At 43.0% G+C, this 17717-nt stretch overlaps 1 protein-coding gene across 1 annotated transcript in view; it reads left to right on the top strand.

Annotated features, from left to right (window-relative positions):
* LOC106132185 (bridge-like lipid transfer protein family member 1) overlaps positions 1-17717 on the top strand; it is a 63928-nt gene that overhangs the window by 37168 nt on the left and 9043 nt on the right. The window contains exons 31-46 of the mRNA XM_060954609.1: positions 301-577; positions 1964-2080; positions 3520-3599; positions 4397-4620; positions 6004-6135; positions 7013-7155; positions 7729-7897; positions 8707-8853; positions 9844-9997; positions 11165-11393; positions 12029-12236; positions 13380-13639; positions 14718-14859; positions 15882-15964; positions 16294-16405; positions 17226-17576. Of these exons, the coding sequence (XP_060810592.1) occupies positions 301-577; positions 1964-2080; positions 3520-3599; positions 4397-4620; positions 6004-6135; positions 7013-7155; positions 7729-7897; positions 8707-8853; positions 9844-9997; positions 11165-11393; positions 12029-12236; positions 13380-13639; positions 14718-14859; positions 15882-15964; positions 16294-16405; positions 17226-17576 (2828 nt within the window). The remainder of the gene's footprint in view (positions 1-300; positions 578-1963; positions 2081-3519; positions 3600-4396; positions 4621-6003; positions 6136-7012; positions 7156-7728; positions 7898-8706; positions 8854-9843; positions 9998-11164; positions 11394-12028; positions 12237-13379; positions 13640-14717; positions 14860-15881; positions 15965-16293; positions 16406-17225; positions 17577-17717) is intronic.

Below are 17717 nucleotides of genomic sequence, written 5' to 3'. Positions count from 1 at the left end.
GGATAGACGTGACTATAGGTATGCGTGTAAGTAATAAACGCGCACGTAATGAAAAAAAACATGATAAAATGAAAGTATGTTACGTGCGCATTTAATACCTGGTACTGATACTGTACTAGTACTATGTATTTGTAAGTAAAACCAGGTATTAAATGCGCACGGAACGTACTTACATTTTATCACGTTTTTTTTTATTATTCTTGTATTCTATTTAAAAAATAAATCTAATTCTATTAGTGTTCTATATAATATTGTGAGAATTGAAGTATTGGCCCGCACTAACCCCGAGTCGTCCCGCAGACGTCGTGGGCGCGCGGGCCGGGCGAGGCGGAGGCGCGCGGCGCCGTGGTGGTGACGCTGGAGAGCACCAGCATCTCGGCCTGCAGCTCGGGCGCGCTGGTCTCCAAGGGCCGCTTCGTGGGGCTCTGCCTCCGGTTCGCGGACGACTTCGAGACCTCGCTGGACGACTGGAAGCCGGGCCCCGACGAGGCGTCCGCCAACGTGTGCTGCGTGTCCGAGGGGACCTACGAGGTGTGCAGCAGGACCACGGCGGCCAAGACCAGTGGGGGGGCTACGGGTGAGATTGAAAAAATTTTTTTTTTTTTTTTACATTGGTTGAGTTAGCCTCGAAGTGAGTTCGGAACTTGTGTGATACAAACAAAAAGATAAACAAGTTGCTTACAAAACGATACTATATTTTATAATTAGCTGTCTCCGCGGCGTCGTCCGCGTGGAATAGTTAGGAATAGGCTTCATTGAAGATCAAAATTTGCCCAGTTGTTCCCGAGTTGAGCGCGTTCAAACAAACAAACAAACTCTTCAGCTTTATGATATTAGTATAGATAAATACTTGTATAGATAAAAATCCAAGACTCAGGACGATCAGAGAAAATTCGTTTCACAACATGGTCGTCACCCTGGTCGGGATTCGAACCCGTGACCTCCGGTGTCACAGACAAGCGCACTACCGCTGTGCCACAGAGGCAGGCTTCAAACAATTCCAAACTGTTAGACTTCAGGCAGAATACAATAGGTTTCTACCTTGGCAAATAACAAAAAGCACCAATGTTGATGTTTTCATCTCGAATCAAATAAGAGAGGGCCAACAACCTTTATCGGGAAAGGCTCGCGTATTCGAGGCAGATTCGCACAAAGACTCAGGATGATCAGAGAAAATTCGTTTCACATCTTGCCTTTTGACTTCAGGCAGAATACAATAGGTTTCTACCTTGGCATATAACAAAAACACCAATGTTGATGTGTTCATCTCGAATCCAATAAGAGAGGGCCAACAACCTTTATCGGGAAAGGCTCGCGTATTCGAGGCAGATTCGCACAACTCCACCTGATGTGCGCAGACGTCTTCGTAATTTCCCTGGTTCATTGGAAGTTCATTGGATTCCATGTCTATGCACGCCACAGGTATCTTGATATCCACTAGTTCCATAAATCCAGTGCTTAAGGTGGTCTTAAACAGTGATTTGTTTCTTTTATAACTATGTACTTACTATTTTCTTGTTACTGTGTATATTTCAATGCAATAAAGATATTACAAACAAACAAACACGTGGAGAAGTTTGATTCACGAACCCTGACACCTGGCTGTGGAGTATATTTGCGATATATAGTATAACTAGCTGTGCCCGCGACTTCGTCCGCGTGGTATAGTTATTTTAGGCATCATTGAAGCCCTCAAGGATGAATAATTACCCCCTTTTTTTCACATTTTCCATCATTTCTTCGCTCCTAAAAGTTGCAGCGTGATGTTACATAGCCTAAAACCTTCCTCGATAAATGGTCTATTCAACACAAAAATATTTTTTTAATTAGCACCAGTATTTCCTGAGATTAGCGCGTTCAAACAAACAAACAAATTCTTTAGCTTTATAATATTAGTATAGATTAATTGAATACATGTCTGATTTGGACAACTATTTACTCTTCAATGTTTGGTCTTGTCCAGAAAACGCAAAGTGGTTCCTGAACGTGTCGTGGCAGATGGAGGGCGTGGACATCCACCTGGACGTGAACGTGGGGAAGCAGCTCTCGGCGCTGGGGCACACGCTCACCATGCTCACAGGTAGTACAGTAGCCCAAATAATTTGATGACCTGAAAATGACGGTATCTATTTATATTTCGATACTTTTAATAGGGGAGGAATTTAAAAATGAAAAAGAAAATTAGTTCGTAAGCTATATGAATGACATACATACATATAAAACGTGGGGAAGCAGCTCTCGGCGCTGGGGCACACGCTCACCATGCTCACAGGTAGTACAGTAGCCCAAATAATTTGATGACCTGAAAATGACGGTATCTATTTATATTTCGATACTTTTAATAGGGGAGGAATTTAAAAATGAAAAAGAAAATTAGTTCGTAAGCTATATGAATGACATACATACATATAAAACGTGGGGAAGCAGCTCTCGGCGCTGGGGCACACGCTCACCATGCTCACAGGTAGTACAGTAGCCCAAATAATTTGATGACCTGAAAATGACGGTATCTATTTATATTTCGATACTTTTAATAGGGGAGGAATTTAAAAATGAAAAAGAAAATTAGTTCGTAAGCTATATGAATGACATACATACATATAAAACGTGGGGAAGCAGCTCTCGGCGCTGGGGCACACGCTCACCATGCTCACAGGTAGTACAGTAGCCCAAATAATTTGATGACCTGAAAATGACGGTATCTATTTATATTTCGATACTTTTAATAGGGGAGGAATTTAAAAATGAAAAAGAAAATTAGTTCGTAAGCTATATGAATGACATACATACATATAAAACGTGGGGAAGCAGCTCTCGGCGCTGGGGCACACGCTCACCATGCTCACAGGTAGTACAGTAGCCCAAATAATTTGATGACCTGAAAATGACGGTATCTATTTATATTTCGATACTTTTAATAGGGGAGGAATTTAAAAATGAAAAAGAAAATTAGTTCGTAAGCTATATGAATGACATACATACATATAAAACGTGGGGAAGCAGCTCTCGGCGCTGGGGCACACGCTCACCATGCTCACAGGTAGTACAGTAGCCCCAATAAATTGTTGACCCGAAAATTATGGCATCTGTTTATATTTCGATACTTTTAATAAAACAGGGAGTGATGTAAAAATGAAAAAAAAATTTTTTGTTCTTAAGCTACATGAATGACATTATCAATTTTTAAATCAATTCATGATGGTGCCGTGTGGTTCCCGGCACCAATACAAAAAAGAATAGTACCACTCCATCTCTTTCCCATGGATGTCGTAAAAGGCGACTAAGAGATAGGCTTACAAACTTGGGATTCTTTTTAGGCGATGGGCTAGCAACCTGTCACTATTTGAATCTCAATTCTATCATTAAGCCAAATAGCTGAACGTGGCCATTCAGTCTTTTCAAGACTGTTGGCTCTGTCTACCCCGCAAGGGACATAGACGTGACCATATGTATGTATGTATGTAAATCAATGCAATCTCAAATTTCTTACGGATATTCTAAACAATATATCTTGAACAGGTTTCGAGGAGGAGGATCCATTGAAAATGGACTATGAAAGCGATTTGGACGATGAAGCGGATAACAGCAAAGATTCACAGGTATATGAAATTATTTTCTTTACAATATCTGGTTCTTCGTCCAAGTGGTTACATTAACAGCATCCCTGCAGCAGAACCCCGGGTTCGCTATTCCTATCCCATCCTATACTTGTTTTTACATAGAGCGACGGCCGTCTGACCTCTTCTTTAGAATATCATGTACTTATACAATACTAGTATCTACAATATTTTTTTTTAAATATTAGTGTTAAAAGCATTATATGAGTTTCTATATATAGCTACGATGTTCAAGAAAATTTACCATCAACCTTCTTTGTCGCATTTGAACCTATATGTCAGGATAAGTTATTAACAAATATACAAGGAGAGTGTGAATGGAAAGGTGGGAGTGGGAAGGCCTAGACGAACGTACCTTCATCAAATTAAGGGCGTATTGGCAAACGGTCAGGTCAAGAGTACCCGAAACCGCAGAGCTTGCGTGAAGAGAGTTATGAATGTGGATGAAGCGAAAGATGTATGCAGAGATCATGCCAAGTGGAAAGATGATGTGTCTGCCTACCCCTCCGACAAAGAGCTGTGATTTCATGTATGTATTAGAAATATTTATTTTCAAAAATGGAAAAAAGGTATCGCTTATTTACATCAACATAATTCAAGTCTAATGATATCTACTATCCCTTTTAAAGCGGAACAAACTTCACTTCAGATTTCACCGGACTGCAATTTACAAATATAGATCTTTTAAATGTAAATCGTGGAAGAATTCGCGTTGTCTACAAAAAAAATCGAAATGATCAAACATACTTAACCCCTCACACTTCTTTTTTTTTGACCAGGAGAGCATAGTCCTCCGTCGCAAATACACGGACCACCTCCCAGCGTTCGTGTTCGACAACAGCCTCGACGCCAAGAAGCGCTCCAAGCTGATCGAGCGGGAGATGAACGAGCAGGCCAAGATCATCAACGATCTGCGCACCCTGGGCGCTAGTCACTCCACCATAGAGTACGAGATGAAGAGGCTGCATGACCTGGAGGCGTTGGTGTTCAAGGACTTCAGGAGGTCAGTGTTGTCTATGATCTGCGCACCCTGGGCGCCAGTCACTCCACCATAGAGTACGAGATGAAGAGGCTGCATGACCTGGAGGCGTTGGTGTTCAAGGACTTCAGGAGGTCAGTGTTGTCTATGATCTGCGCACCCTGGGCGCCAGTCACTCCGCCATAGAGTACGAGATGAAGAGGCTGCATGACCTGGAGGCGTTGGTGTTCAAAGACTTCAGGAGGTCAGTGTTGTCTATGATCTGCGCACCCTGGGCGCCAGTCACTCCACCATAGAGTACGAGATGAAGAGGCTGCATGACCTGGAGGCGTTGGTGTTCAAAGACTTCAGGAGGTCAGTGTTGTCTATGATCTGCGCACCCTGGGCGCCAGTCACTCCACCATAGAGTACGAGATGAAGAGGCTGCATGACCTGGAGGCGTTGGTGTTCAAGGACTTCAGGAGGTCAGTGTTGTCTAGGGTCTGCGCACCCTGAGCGCTAGTCACTCCACCATATTCATTATTATAGAAAAAAAAGTTTATTTTGTACATTAGAACACAACAAGAAAAGAAAGATTATAGCTATAACAATTTTGTACCAAAATGGTCCCCCTAAGCATTTGTCGTGGTATATACCACATCGCTGGTCTTCCGTGGACACCAAGATGTATAATAAAATTAAGTATGGCTGCTCTCTCGGTACCTTTACTATTGCTTAATGGATTGTGCTAAGCATACTACTAATATTCTTCACAACGTAATTTATTATTGCCAAGTATCAAACTACGACATTAAAAATATACATACATACATACATATGCCGTGTGGTTCCCGGCACTATTACAAAAAAGAATAGGACCACTCCATCTCTTTCCCATGGATGTCGTAAAAGGCGACTAAGGGATAGGCTTATAAACTTAGGATTCCTCTTTTAGGCGATGGGCTAGCAACCTGTCACTATTTGAATCTCGGTTCTATCATTAAGCCAAATAGCTGAACGTGGCCATTCAGTCTTTTCAAGACTGTTGGCTCTGTCTACCCCGCAAGGGATATAGACGTGATCATATGTATGTATGTACATTAAAAATATCTGCGTAACAAATAGCTTATATCACTTTCCAAGTATCTAACTTATTATTTTCATCTTAGATTTCACGGGTCTATACACCCCGGATTTTTGAGAGGCTTGCGTGGGGATATAAATCCAACACGTAGAGGCCCTTTGGAGAAGTTGATGTTATGTTGTTCTCCTGCCAAAACTCGTTCCCGGGCATATCAATAGACGATATGTCCATGAACAGGAGGTGGATCTATTACAAAATAAGGAAAAGGATTATGGGTTATGGAGTTGACGTTTGAATGGTTTTAAAATGGGCTATTGCTATTTATTATTATTTATTTATTCCAGGGACATGATACAAAAGTTGCGTCGTCAAAGTGTCCGCGCCAGCTCCATCACGAAGGGCAAGCTTGGACTCGGCTCCAACCGCAGCCAGTCCTTCGTCATACCCTCGCCGCAGCACGAGAGGAGCTTCCCAGTGTGAGTACAAGAGAGAGAGAGACTCACTTAGTTCCATAATTAAAAAGATATGTTCGAATTTTAGCAGTGTTTTCTTAGCGTAAAGTACCCAATGTCCGACAGACCACCAATGATCGACACATAAAAAGTAAAATAAAAAAAGGATATACTAATGTTGTGTATTTGAACGTAAACGAAGCATAGGTTATACACAAGGTTCATCCAGCTTTCATTGCAAGTGTCACTTTCTACATTCGGTTATTTTGATAAAAAAAATGGTGGAGCTTTAAGTATCGACCGGTTTAAGGTTTATTGCTCATAACTTTTTTCGGTTAAAAGCTACCATTTGAAAATTTTAGGCTGGGTGCACGATTAATGGACCGTTAAATATTGGGTGTCCATAAATAGAACATGTCGATTACTAGATCTCGATAATTGGAACATGTCGAAAACCGGTTGTCGGTAAATGGATTTCTGCAGTCGAATATTAGGCCAAAAATACCATAAATCTATATTGGTATATCTTGTAAATTTTTATATCACATTCATTTCTACTTTAATATATCATGCAAAATACACAAAAATTTTACTCAAAACTTCAAAATATGTTAAATAATAAAAATAAAACAAATGTTGTAAAAATACTAGAGTTCGTGCGTTAAAGTGTCGATGATTGGGTGTTTTACCGTATATAGCATCATATTACTTACAAAATGTATACTTGTGTGCCGTGTGGTTCCCGGCTCCAATAGAAAAAAAGAATAGTACCGCTCTATCTATTTACCATGGGTGTCGTTAAAGGTGCCTAAGGGATAGGCTTATAAACTGAGGATACTTCTTTAAGGCGATGAACTGAATGAAAAATTAAGTGTATTAAATGATTTTTTTTTTGGAACAGAGTATTACCAGAACCGAACCTAGTGCTACCCAGTGGTGTGGGAGACTCCGGCGAGACCCTGTTGCTGAACGACGAAGATAACCGCTTGGCGGACATCATAGAAGGCGCTAGTTGGAGCTCTATGGAGAGTGAACCGCTTACTGGTAAGAGAGAAGGGTTTTTATACAAACACACAATTTGTATTTTAATTAAAATTATACTTTTAATTACTTAAATTATCAAGAGGAAAGATTTGATAATTAATATATTTTAATGATATTACGCACGAAAAGAGACAAAATATTTGGGACGTTTATAGGTTACTTTTTCGGTAAAATTCCACCCAAATTAAATTAAAGGCAAAGAAAGTGAATGAAAGCAAATTTATCACTTACGTAATCCACTTAGATTTTAACGACACTCTTTAGTTCAGTATTTTTTTTGTTTATGTAGAATTTTCAAAATAGAATGGATATAGGTTAGAATTTAAGAGAAATCTAAATTTAAATAAAAAAAATTTAAATCTACCTTAGGTTCAGAAAGTTCGAAATTTAAATTTGAAAAAAAAACATACTTAAATTAAATAAGCTTCATTTCTTCTCGAGAGTTCAATCTTTTCCGTTTTCAAATTTGTGTTCAATGCGGTCACAGTGGCCAGTATAAAATTTTAATAAAAAAAAAATTGCTCTGTAAAATGTTCGAAATTCAAATCCGAACGCACTTCATCTTCCCACCAGGCGGCGGTGGCGGCTCAGCGGGTTCACCATCGGCGCCGTCTCGTTCAGCATCGCTCCGCGCGCACACTGCGCATGCGCGCGGCGTGAGCTTCACGCCCGCCGTGCTGCGGCAGAACTCGCTGCCCGCGCACCCCGACCACTGGCCCCACGACGGGCAGCGGGCCAGGCTGTGAGTACTGTCTCTGTCACACCACCAACACTCTACATCTCTCCCGCCGTGCTGCGGCAGAACTCGCTGCCCGCGCACCCCGACCACTGGCCCCACGACGGGCAGCGGGCCAGGCTGTGAGTACTGTCTCTGTCACACCACCAACACTCTACATCTCTCAGCGCACACGCACGTCTTTTTCGAACTCGCCACATCAAATTTGAATTTCAAAATGAAAATTTGATGTTTTGTATTTCAAGTTGGTGTAGGCCCGCTGTCAAACTGCGCTGCTCCTGACGTGCATTGGGTGTGCTTAAAACCTTTAGAAGGAGGCACCAGTTTTGTGTATTAGTGATGAGAGATATGATGAGATGATGACAGAGATGACAGATAATTTGATTCATAGAATAACGACAACCTTTATTAGCGGACTTGTTTAACAATAATTAAAAAGGCGTAGGTTTAGCTATAGACACGACATCCAGCAAGTAGCCGCTAGAGGATAGCGAGCTACTTAACTTGCTGAGCTCTGAAGTAGTCCAAAGGCGAAGTCCGGGACGCACCCGCGTTTATATAGGGCTCCCGGACTGTGAAAAGGGACTCCGGGGAGACCGCAAAGAAATGATTTTATTCAATACAAGCGACCCGCCCCGGCTTCGCACGGGTGCAAAATTATAAATGTTATTATACATAAAAACCTACCTCTTGAATCACTCTGCCTGTTACAAAAAACCGCATCAAAATCCGTTGCGTAATTTTAAAGATTTGAGCATACAGACAAACAGACTAAAATAGCGACTTTGTTTTATACTATGTAGTGATGTTTACAGCATGCCAGATGGCGACTGTTCTACATCGGAGAGTAAGCAAACCAAGGCGAAGACCGCCGAGCCGAACATAGACTTCGAGTTGGACGTCAAAGTGCACATTAACAGCGGGAAATGTGTGCTGCACACTAAAGATGAGGAGGCTAAGATGTGAGTTGGATATCTTCGTTTTAACTAGCTATTACCAAAAAGCCGTGTGGTTCCCGGCACCGATGAAAAAACGAATAGGACCACTCCATCTCTTTCCCATGGATGTCGTAAAAGGCGACTAAGGGATAGGCTTACAAAATTGGGATTATTTTTTTAGGCGATGGGCTAGCAACTTGTCACTATTTGAATCTCAATTCTATCATTAAGCCAAATAGCTGAACGTGGCCATTCAGTCTTTTCAAGACTGTTGGCTCTGTCTACCCCGCAAGGGATATAGACGTGACAATATGTATATATGTATGTATTACCAAAAAGTGTTTATCTTTTATTAAAAAGCTTTTATCTTTGCCGTCTGGTTTCCGGCACTTTGAAATTGAACCAATCTATGTCTTGCCAATGGATGTCGTAATAGGCGACTAAGGGATTCGCGTATAAACTTTGGATTCCTCTTGTAGGCAACGGGCTAGCAAGCTGTGTCTATTTGAATCAATTTTATCATGAAGCCATACAGCTGAACGTGACCAATCAGTGACCTACCAGAGAGGTGAGGATGCAACTGGGACTAAAGCCAGGAGGAAGAAGAAGAAGTCACGTCTATATACCTTGCGGGGAAGTCTTGAAAAATCTGATAGACCAAGTAAAGCTGTTTAGCTTTATGATAGAATTGAGATTCAAATAGCGACACGTTGCTAGCCCATCGCCTAAAACAAGAATCTCAAGTGTATAATTGAAGTTTGTTAGTATTTACTTCTTCCCTATTATTAGATATAATTAAACATGCAGAGCAGTGTACATCTTTTTATTCAAGGTTTGATCGATGACAAAACATTCAATGACATAATATATAGATTATAAACTCCTTTCTAGTATCAGCACACAATAATAATAGTATTTTTTTTTAAAACATGCTATATTTCTTGGAATCTTTAGCGTGCTTTACCATGTTCCCTATTGACCTTATGACCTTATGACTCTATGACCTTCCCCCAGCGGGCGCGGCATGCGCGTGAACCGCTCGGCGTCGGGCGGGCTGGCGGAGGCGGGCGGCTCCCCGCCGGCGCGCCGCAAGCCGCACGCGCCGCCCCCGCGCCACCAGCCGCAGCTGGACGTCACCGTGTTCCGCGTGCCGGGGCTGGACCTCAAGGTCTGTGTGTTTGTTTGTTTGTAAACTCTTCATTGCACACTAGCGGCCCGCCCCGGCTTCGCACGGGTGGACATATCTTTGTGTTTTTTTTTTTAAATAAACAAAGAGTAAAAACAAATTTATGCCTATGTCACTTTTGAAGGTCTATTCTATATCTGTGCCAAATTTTATCAAAATCGGACCAGTAGTTTTTGAGTTAATTCCACACAAACATACAAAAATACAATACTTTCCTCTTTATTATTAGTGTGGATGTGGATAAAAATAAATATAACAAAATCAGAACAGTCATTGAATATAAAAGAACATGTACAATGGCGGACTTATCCCAATCGGGATTTCTTCCAGTCAACCAAAATAAAAAGGAAAATCCATAGTCAAAAGGCAGCGCAGATTAAAAGCATTGAGGATGCGATGCGAGGTTTACATAAATCATGTGTTTTACCATCTTTATCTAGAGCTCAAAAGCACCCGAAACCGCCGAGCTTGTATGAAGAGAGTTATGAATATGGATGAAGCGAAGGAAGTATGCAGAGATCGTGGCAAGTGGAAAGAGGTAGTCTCTGCCTACCCCTCCGGGAAAGAGGCGTGATTTTATGTATGTATGTATGTATCTAGTGCTCGTGAGGCAGTCTGCAAGCAGGCAGTCAGCATGAAGCGTCATCAATATTAGCGTGAGCGTGACTAAGGGTTTCCACATAAAACTTTATCTCTTAACGTTTGTCTATGGTTGTTGCGATAATTAATTAAAGAAATTCGATACTGTTTTATGCATACATTTAACACAGATTGACATACATTGTGAGTGAACCAGACGTTTTTCCTGTCTTTGGACATACAAAATTTATTAAATAATATTTATTTAAACTTCGTGCACTTAAAATATACAACTTAGGTATATTCTGACCATCGAACCTTTATATTAATGTAGACAATGTGCATTCGTCCACGATTTAGATTTTAGAGTTCTACATTTATAAATGACGTCCGGTGAAAATGCTGCAGTGTAGTTTGTTCCGCCGCTTCTTATACACATGCGCTTTGGAAGCGGAGTTAGATATAATTAGATTTTAGTTATGTGACGTGAATAATAATATAATACCTTATCCAATTTTCAAAATAAATCTATACTGTTCTAATCGTTTAACTGTACTTTTTTTTTCGCAGGTTCATTACGAATCCAAGACCCTCCCAGAAGAGATATCCTCCCCACAGTCCACGAGCGGGCCTCCCCTCCCCAGTAGTCGGAAGGTCGGCACGAAGAAAGCCGCGCTGTTCGCATACATCACGCTACAGAGCATACCGGAGGAGACGATCATCAGCCCGCATGTGTTGGAGTTCTTTGAGCAAACGTTGGAGCCAATACCGACCAAAGCTTTCTCTACCCCTACACCAGGTAAGATTGACCTACATACATATAATCACGTCTATATCCCTTGCGGGGTAGACAGAGCCAACAGTCTTGAAAAGACTGATAGGCCACGTTCAGCTGTTTGGTTTTATGAGGGAATAGAGATTCAAATAGTGACAGGTTGCTAGCCCATCGCCTAAAAGGAGAATCTCAAGTTTATAAGCCTATCCTTTAGTCGCTTTTTACGACATCCATGGGAACGAGGTGGAGTAGTCCTATTCTTTTTTTTACTGGTGCCGGGAACCACACGTTAAGATTGACCGTACGTATAACAGAAGAGACGATGTTTTGGAATGATGATGAATGATGATCTCCTGATTAATTGAATAGCTTATGAACAATTGCAATAGTTTCTTTAGCTTCAAGGCGCACTCCCTTGATAAACCCTGTGATCTAGATGTCTATCTAGATGATATCTAATGATTAATGATCCCTAGATAAACTCTTTATTGCACCATAATAGTAAAACAAACAAAACAGCACATAAGAGACAGAGATGGTCCAAAGTCGGACTTATCGCTAATGCAATCTCTTCCAGGATTTCTTCTTTAAGGATACAACCAGCATTGACGCTAAGAGTATTTTGCAATGATTTCCAAAATAGTTTTTATTCGTTTTAGAAGCACCCAGCGGTTCCCGTCCCGTATCGGCCGAGGGCGCCTCCTACGGCCAGTACGTCTACGCTTCATTCCCGGTGGACGTCATAGTGCACTTCCACATGCAGCCGTCCACCTTCCGCTTCAGCTGCCTGCCTGCCTCCCGCGTGGAGTGCCTGCTGCAGCTGCCCAGCCTGCAGATCGTGTTCAGCAGCAAGCGGGCCGGGGACGAGTGAGTGCGCCACTTCCAGCAGCCTCCACCTTCCGCTTCAGCTGCCTGCCTGCCTCCCGCGTGGAGTGCCTGCTGCAGCTGCCCAGCCTGCAGATCGTGTTCAGCAGCAAGCGGGCCGGGGACGAGTGAGTGCGCCACTTCCAGCAGCCTCCACCTTCCGCTTCAGCTGCCTGCCTGCCTCCCGCGTGGAGTGCCTGCTGCAGCTGCCCAGCCTGCAGATCGTGTTCAGCAGCAAGCGGGCCGGGGACGAGTGAGTGCGCCACTTCCAGCAGCCTCCACCTTCCGCTTCAGCTGCCTGCCTGCCTCCCGCGTGGAGTGCCTGCTGCAGCTGCCCAGCCTGCAGATCGTGTTCAGCAGCAAGCGGGCCGGGGACGAGTGAGTGCGCCACTTCCAGCAGCCTCCACCTTCCGCTTCAGCTGCCTGCCTGCCTCCCGCGTGGAGTGCCTGCTGCAGCTGCCCAGCCTGCAGATCGTGTTCAGCAGCAAGCGGGCCGGGGACGAGTGAGTGCGCCACTTCCAGCAGCCTCCACCTTCCGCTTCAGCTGCCTGCCTGCCTCCCGCGTGGAGTGCCTGCTGCAGCTGCCCAGCCTGCAGATCGTGTTCAGCAGCAAGCGGGCCGGGGACGAGTGAGTGCGCCACTTCCAGCAGCCTCCACCTTCCGCTTCAGCTGCCTGCCTGCCTCCCGCGTGGAGTGCCTGCTGCAGCTGCCCAGCCTGCAGATCGTGTTCAGCAGCAAGCGGGCCGGGGACGAGTGAGTGCGCCACTTCCAGCAGCCTCCACCTTCCGCTTCAGCTGCTTGCCTGACTACAATCACCTTAGCTGCATATTTATTTAAATTTAATGTACACAAACTCAAAGTTAGGATCGTATAGGATCCACTGCTGGGTAAGTTACTCCAAAGATTTCCACCTTAAACAGTAGAAGCAACCGGAGTCCAAACGTCGCTCAATTTTGATAATATTGTCGGCTTGACCGTCACTAAAGAGAAGATCTTTCGCCAGGCCATGCATATACTTGGGGAACCGCGCGTGATCGACCACATTTATTCACCCAGGTGTCAGGTTTAGACTTCAACCGATACAAATCCGAAGTTCCTACATTCAACTTAATAATTATTTACATCATTTTATATATCCTTCAACAGAGAAATGGCTGAACCAGCAGTCGCGATGGGCGGCCTCAGCGTCACTGGCTGCCTGGCCGACTTCTCGGTCTACATCTTCCATCCTTACGGGGGGAAGAAGTCTAGTTTGAAGGAAGCACAATGGTCACCACTCTCTGATACAGAGAGAAAGGATTCTTTGAGCATCAATGTGGAGTTCGTCAAGTTCCACCTGTCCAGGTCTCGGAAACTGGACTTCCATACTGATCAGGATCAGTCCAAGGCTACTGTGAGGTTCTCAAGTAAGTTGGACGTTAATTCGTTGGTCCCTTAAAAGATGTGTAATTTGTGAAGTCCATATTTGAGGCAAGTGTAATGAGTTCTAAGGCTACTGTCAAATTCTCAAGTAAGTCGGTCATCATGTTGAAGGTTTTTTTTAGTGCCACTCAATAGTCTGTATCTATTTTTCGTAATCAATATTTGTGTCAGGTGCTATGTTGAAGAAATTATTAATCCAGCTCCATATTCTTGAATTTGGACAAGACTCTATCATTAAGCCAAACAGCTGAACGTGGCCTTTCAATTTTTCAAGACTGGCTTTTGTTGGCTTTGTCTACCCCGCAAGGGATATAGACGTGACTTACTTATGCGAAAACATGTAAACGCAGCTCTATGGCGCAGCGGTAGTACGCTTGTCTGTGTCACCGGAGGTCCCGGGTTCGAATTCCGGCCAGGGCATGATGAGATAAGAACTCTTTCTGATTGGCCTGGGTCTTAGATGGTTATCTATATAAGTATTTATTATAAAATATAGTATCGTTGGGTTAGTATCTCGTAACGCAAGTCTCGAATTTACTTCGAGACTAACTCAATCTGTGTAAATTGTCCCGTATATATTTACTTATTAAGTTAATAAGTTTAATACTTTATTGTTCACTAAAGAAGTACATTACAAACAAAAACAGTACAGTACAAAGGTGGGCTTATCCCTAAGTGAGATCTCTTCCAGCCAACCTATTAAACTATATTATATTATTATAAAGCTGAAGAGTTTGTTTGTTTGAACGCGCTAATCTCAGAAACTACTGGTTCGAATTGAAAAATTATTTTTGTGTTCAATAGACCATTTATCGTGGAAGGCTTTAGGCTATATAACATTACGCTACAACGCGAAGTTATAATGGAAAATGTAAAAAAAAACAGGGAAAATTATTCATACTTGAGGGCTTCAAACGCGGACGAAGTTGCGGGCACAGCTAGTTGGGTTATAAAGCTCCATTTCCGTTAACGTCAAAGATACACAAAAAATAAGCTATACTCTTTCAAAGATCTTAAAAAAGTTGCTAGTGTTGTACCTTCTGACTTAGCGTTACCTTCCAGCGATCGTGGACGTGGGCTCGGCGTGGTTCAAGTACGACATGCGGCGGCTGTCGGAGATCCTGGCGTTCCCCAAGGCGTGGTACCGCCGCACCATCGTGCGCCGCATGTTCCTGGGGGACCTCAGTGTGCACAACACTAGCAAGTCGGTGCCGCTAATGTTATATCTATACTGTGTGATGCCGTGTGGTTCCCGGCACCAATACAAAAAAGTATAGGACCACTCCATCTCTTTCCCATGGATGTCGTAAAAGGCGACTAAGGGATAGGCTTACAAACTTGGGATTCTTTTTTAGGCGATGGGCCAGCAACCTGTCACTAGTTGAATCTAAATTCTATCATTTAGCCAAATAGCTGAACGTGGCCATTTAGTCTTTCAAGACTGTTGGCTCTGTCTACCCCGCAAGGGATATAGACGTGACCATATGTATGTATGTATGTATATCCATACTAATATTGTAAAGCTGGAAAGTTTGTTTGTTTGTTTGAACGCGCTAATCTCAGGAACTACTGGTTCGAATTGATAAAATTCTTTTTGCGTTGAATAGACCGTTTATCGAGGAAGGCTTTAGACTGTATAACATCACGCTGCAACTATAAGGAGCAAAGAAATAATGGAATGTGTGAAAAAAGCCGGGGAGAATTATTTATCCTTTATGGCTTCAATGATGCCCAAAATAACTATTCCACGCGGGCGAAGTCGTCGTCTCCCGTCTGGCATTAGTTAGTCCCAGTTACATTCTCGTCTTACTGGTAAATCAAAATCATTATTTTCGGAATTCAGTAAAAATAGACATTCCCAGACATTTCTTACGTCATTTTGTATTTCAATAAATTAGATTTAAATCAAAAGCTACTAACCACATACCATGATCCTGAATTCTTCCAGATTTTCATCTTCCATAGTCAAGTTTTTACACGAAGCGACTCTTATCAAGTTTTCTTACAATGTCGTCTCTCGCCATAAAAACATCGGTTATCACTCAAACAAATGTACATTACAAAAAAAAGAGTCATTGAAACATGGCCGAGGTGGGTTTTGTGTTAACCTACATATCGACAATGTTTCTGCCATTTTTTTAAGTACAAATGCGGATATATGTATGTGTTTCTTTTTAAAAGGGGCCTACATTTGAGACGTTCAACTAAAACGCATTTATTTTTCAGCTCTTCAAGTAATAACGTGCCCGTATCACCTGTGATGCCACAGAGAGAGAAAACTAAGACTGTTGACATACAAAAACCCAAAGGTAATAATAATTTACATACAGTGCCGTGTGATATCCGGCACCAATAAAAAAAAATAGGACCACTCCATTTCGTTCCCATGGATCTCGTAGAAGGTGACTAAGGGATAGGCTTAATGATACAATTGAGATTCTTGTCACTATAAGAATCTCTCAAAGAAGGTTGCTAGCCTAAAAGAGGAATCCCAAATATATAAGCATATCCCTTAGTCTCGTTTTACGACATCCATAGGAAAGAGATAATGTGGTCCTATTCTTTTTTCTATTGGTGCCGGGAACCACACGACACTATAAATATATATGAATGTTCATTATTACTATACCTTTTACAGATAAAGTATCAGAGAGCGGCGGCGCTGCGTGGGAGACGCTGGTGCTGTTCGCGGTGAACTTCACGCGGCTCAACGTGCACATGAATATGGGCAACGTCATGGGCAACGTCAGGTTGGATACTTACATACATAAAATCACGCCTCTTTCCCGGAGGGGCAGAAACTACCTCTTTCCACTTGCCACGATCTCTGCATACTTACATACATAAAATCACGCCTCTTTCCCGGAGGGGCAGAGACTACCTCATTCCACTTGCCACGATCTGTGCATACTTCCTTCGCTTCATCCACATTCATAACTCTCTTCATGCAAGCTCGGCGGTTTCGGGTACTTTTGATCTGACCCTTTACCAGGACGTCCTTAATTTGATCAAGATTTAGTTGGTAATAATAGGTTGGATAATAGTTATAATCGCTCGTACACATCGTTATGTTAAAATGATGACGTATTTGATGTACTCTGAATTTGATGATGTAGAAATAATGACCCCCTATTGAATTATTTTGGCGGTGATTACACTAGTACATACATATAGTCACGTCTTGCAGGGTTGACAGAGCAAACAGGCTTGAAAAGATAGATGGATAGGCCATGTTCAGCTGTTTGGCTTCATGATAGAATTGTGATTCAAATAGTGAATTCAATTTCAACTGGCATTAGTATTGGGCAAAATATCCAGTCCATAGTTGTTCCAGCGTACCTACTTGTTTTATGAAGACTTGCAATTAGAAATGTATACCACTTTTCAGGTCAAAGAATGATTCGATACTGATTAAATCGTTAACGACACATTTTACAGGGTAGCATACTCACCACTCGCTCTAGGAATTAGTATATTACATAAAAAGTGATGAGGATGTAATCACACCATCGTCAAAATAAGTAATTGTTGTTAAACAGTATGAGTAATTAGTAGTAACATGTTGTACAGTTGGCTGAGCCGCGACTTCCACTGCTCGGGGCGGCTGAGCATCGGCAGCACGGGGCACCGCAACATGCTGCTGGGCGTGGGGCTGGCGGCGTCCACGCTGGAGGCGCGCGCCGGCATCGTGGGCGGCGGCATCGCGCTGGCCGCCATCCGCACGGCCGCGCACGTGGCCGAGGAGCCGGCCAGCTGGCCCGCGCACGGCGCCAGCGTGCGGCTCAGCGCGCTGGAGCTGCGCCTGGAGTACATGGGCACGCCCGTGCTCATGGCGCGCGTCTCCAGGCTGCGGGCGGCGCTGCGCGACGAGTGGCTGGCCAAGCCCAGGCAGGCGCACCCGCGGCACCGACCGACGGCCAGGTGACTGACGTTTCGAGACAGAATGTGCAAACACACTTGTTTGAATAGAGTTTGTAGACTGCAAAAGTGATTTTCTTAATAACTCTGAACTAAATAAATGGTGTGCCCAAGAAGAGATTTCAAATGAGCATTTTTTTGATT

This window comes from Amyelois transitella, chromosome 2, assembly GCF_032362555.1.
Source record: "Amyelois transitella isolate CPQ chromosome 2, ilAmyTran1.1, whole genome shotgun sequence".
NCBI lineage: Eukaryota > Metazoa > Arthropoda > Insecta > Lepidoptera > Pyralidae > Amyelois > Amyelois transitella.
This window is presented reverse-complemented; position numbering and strand designations above follow the sequence as displayed.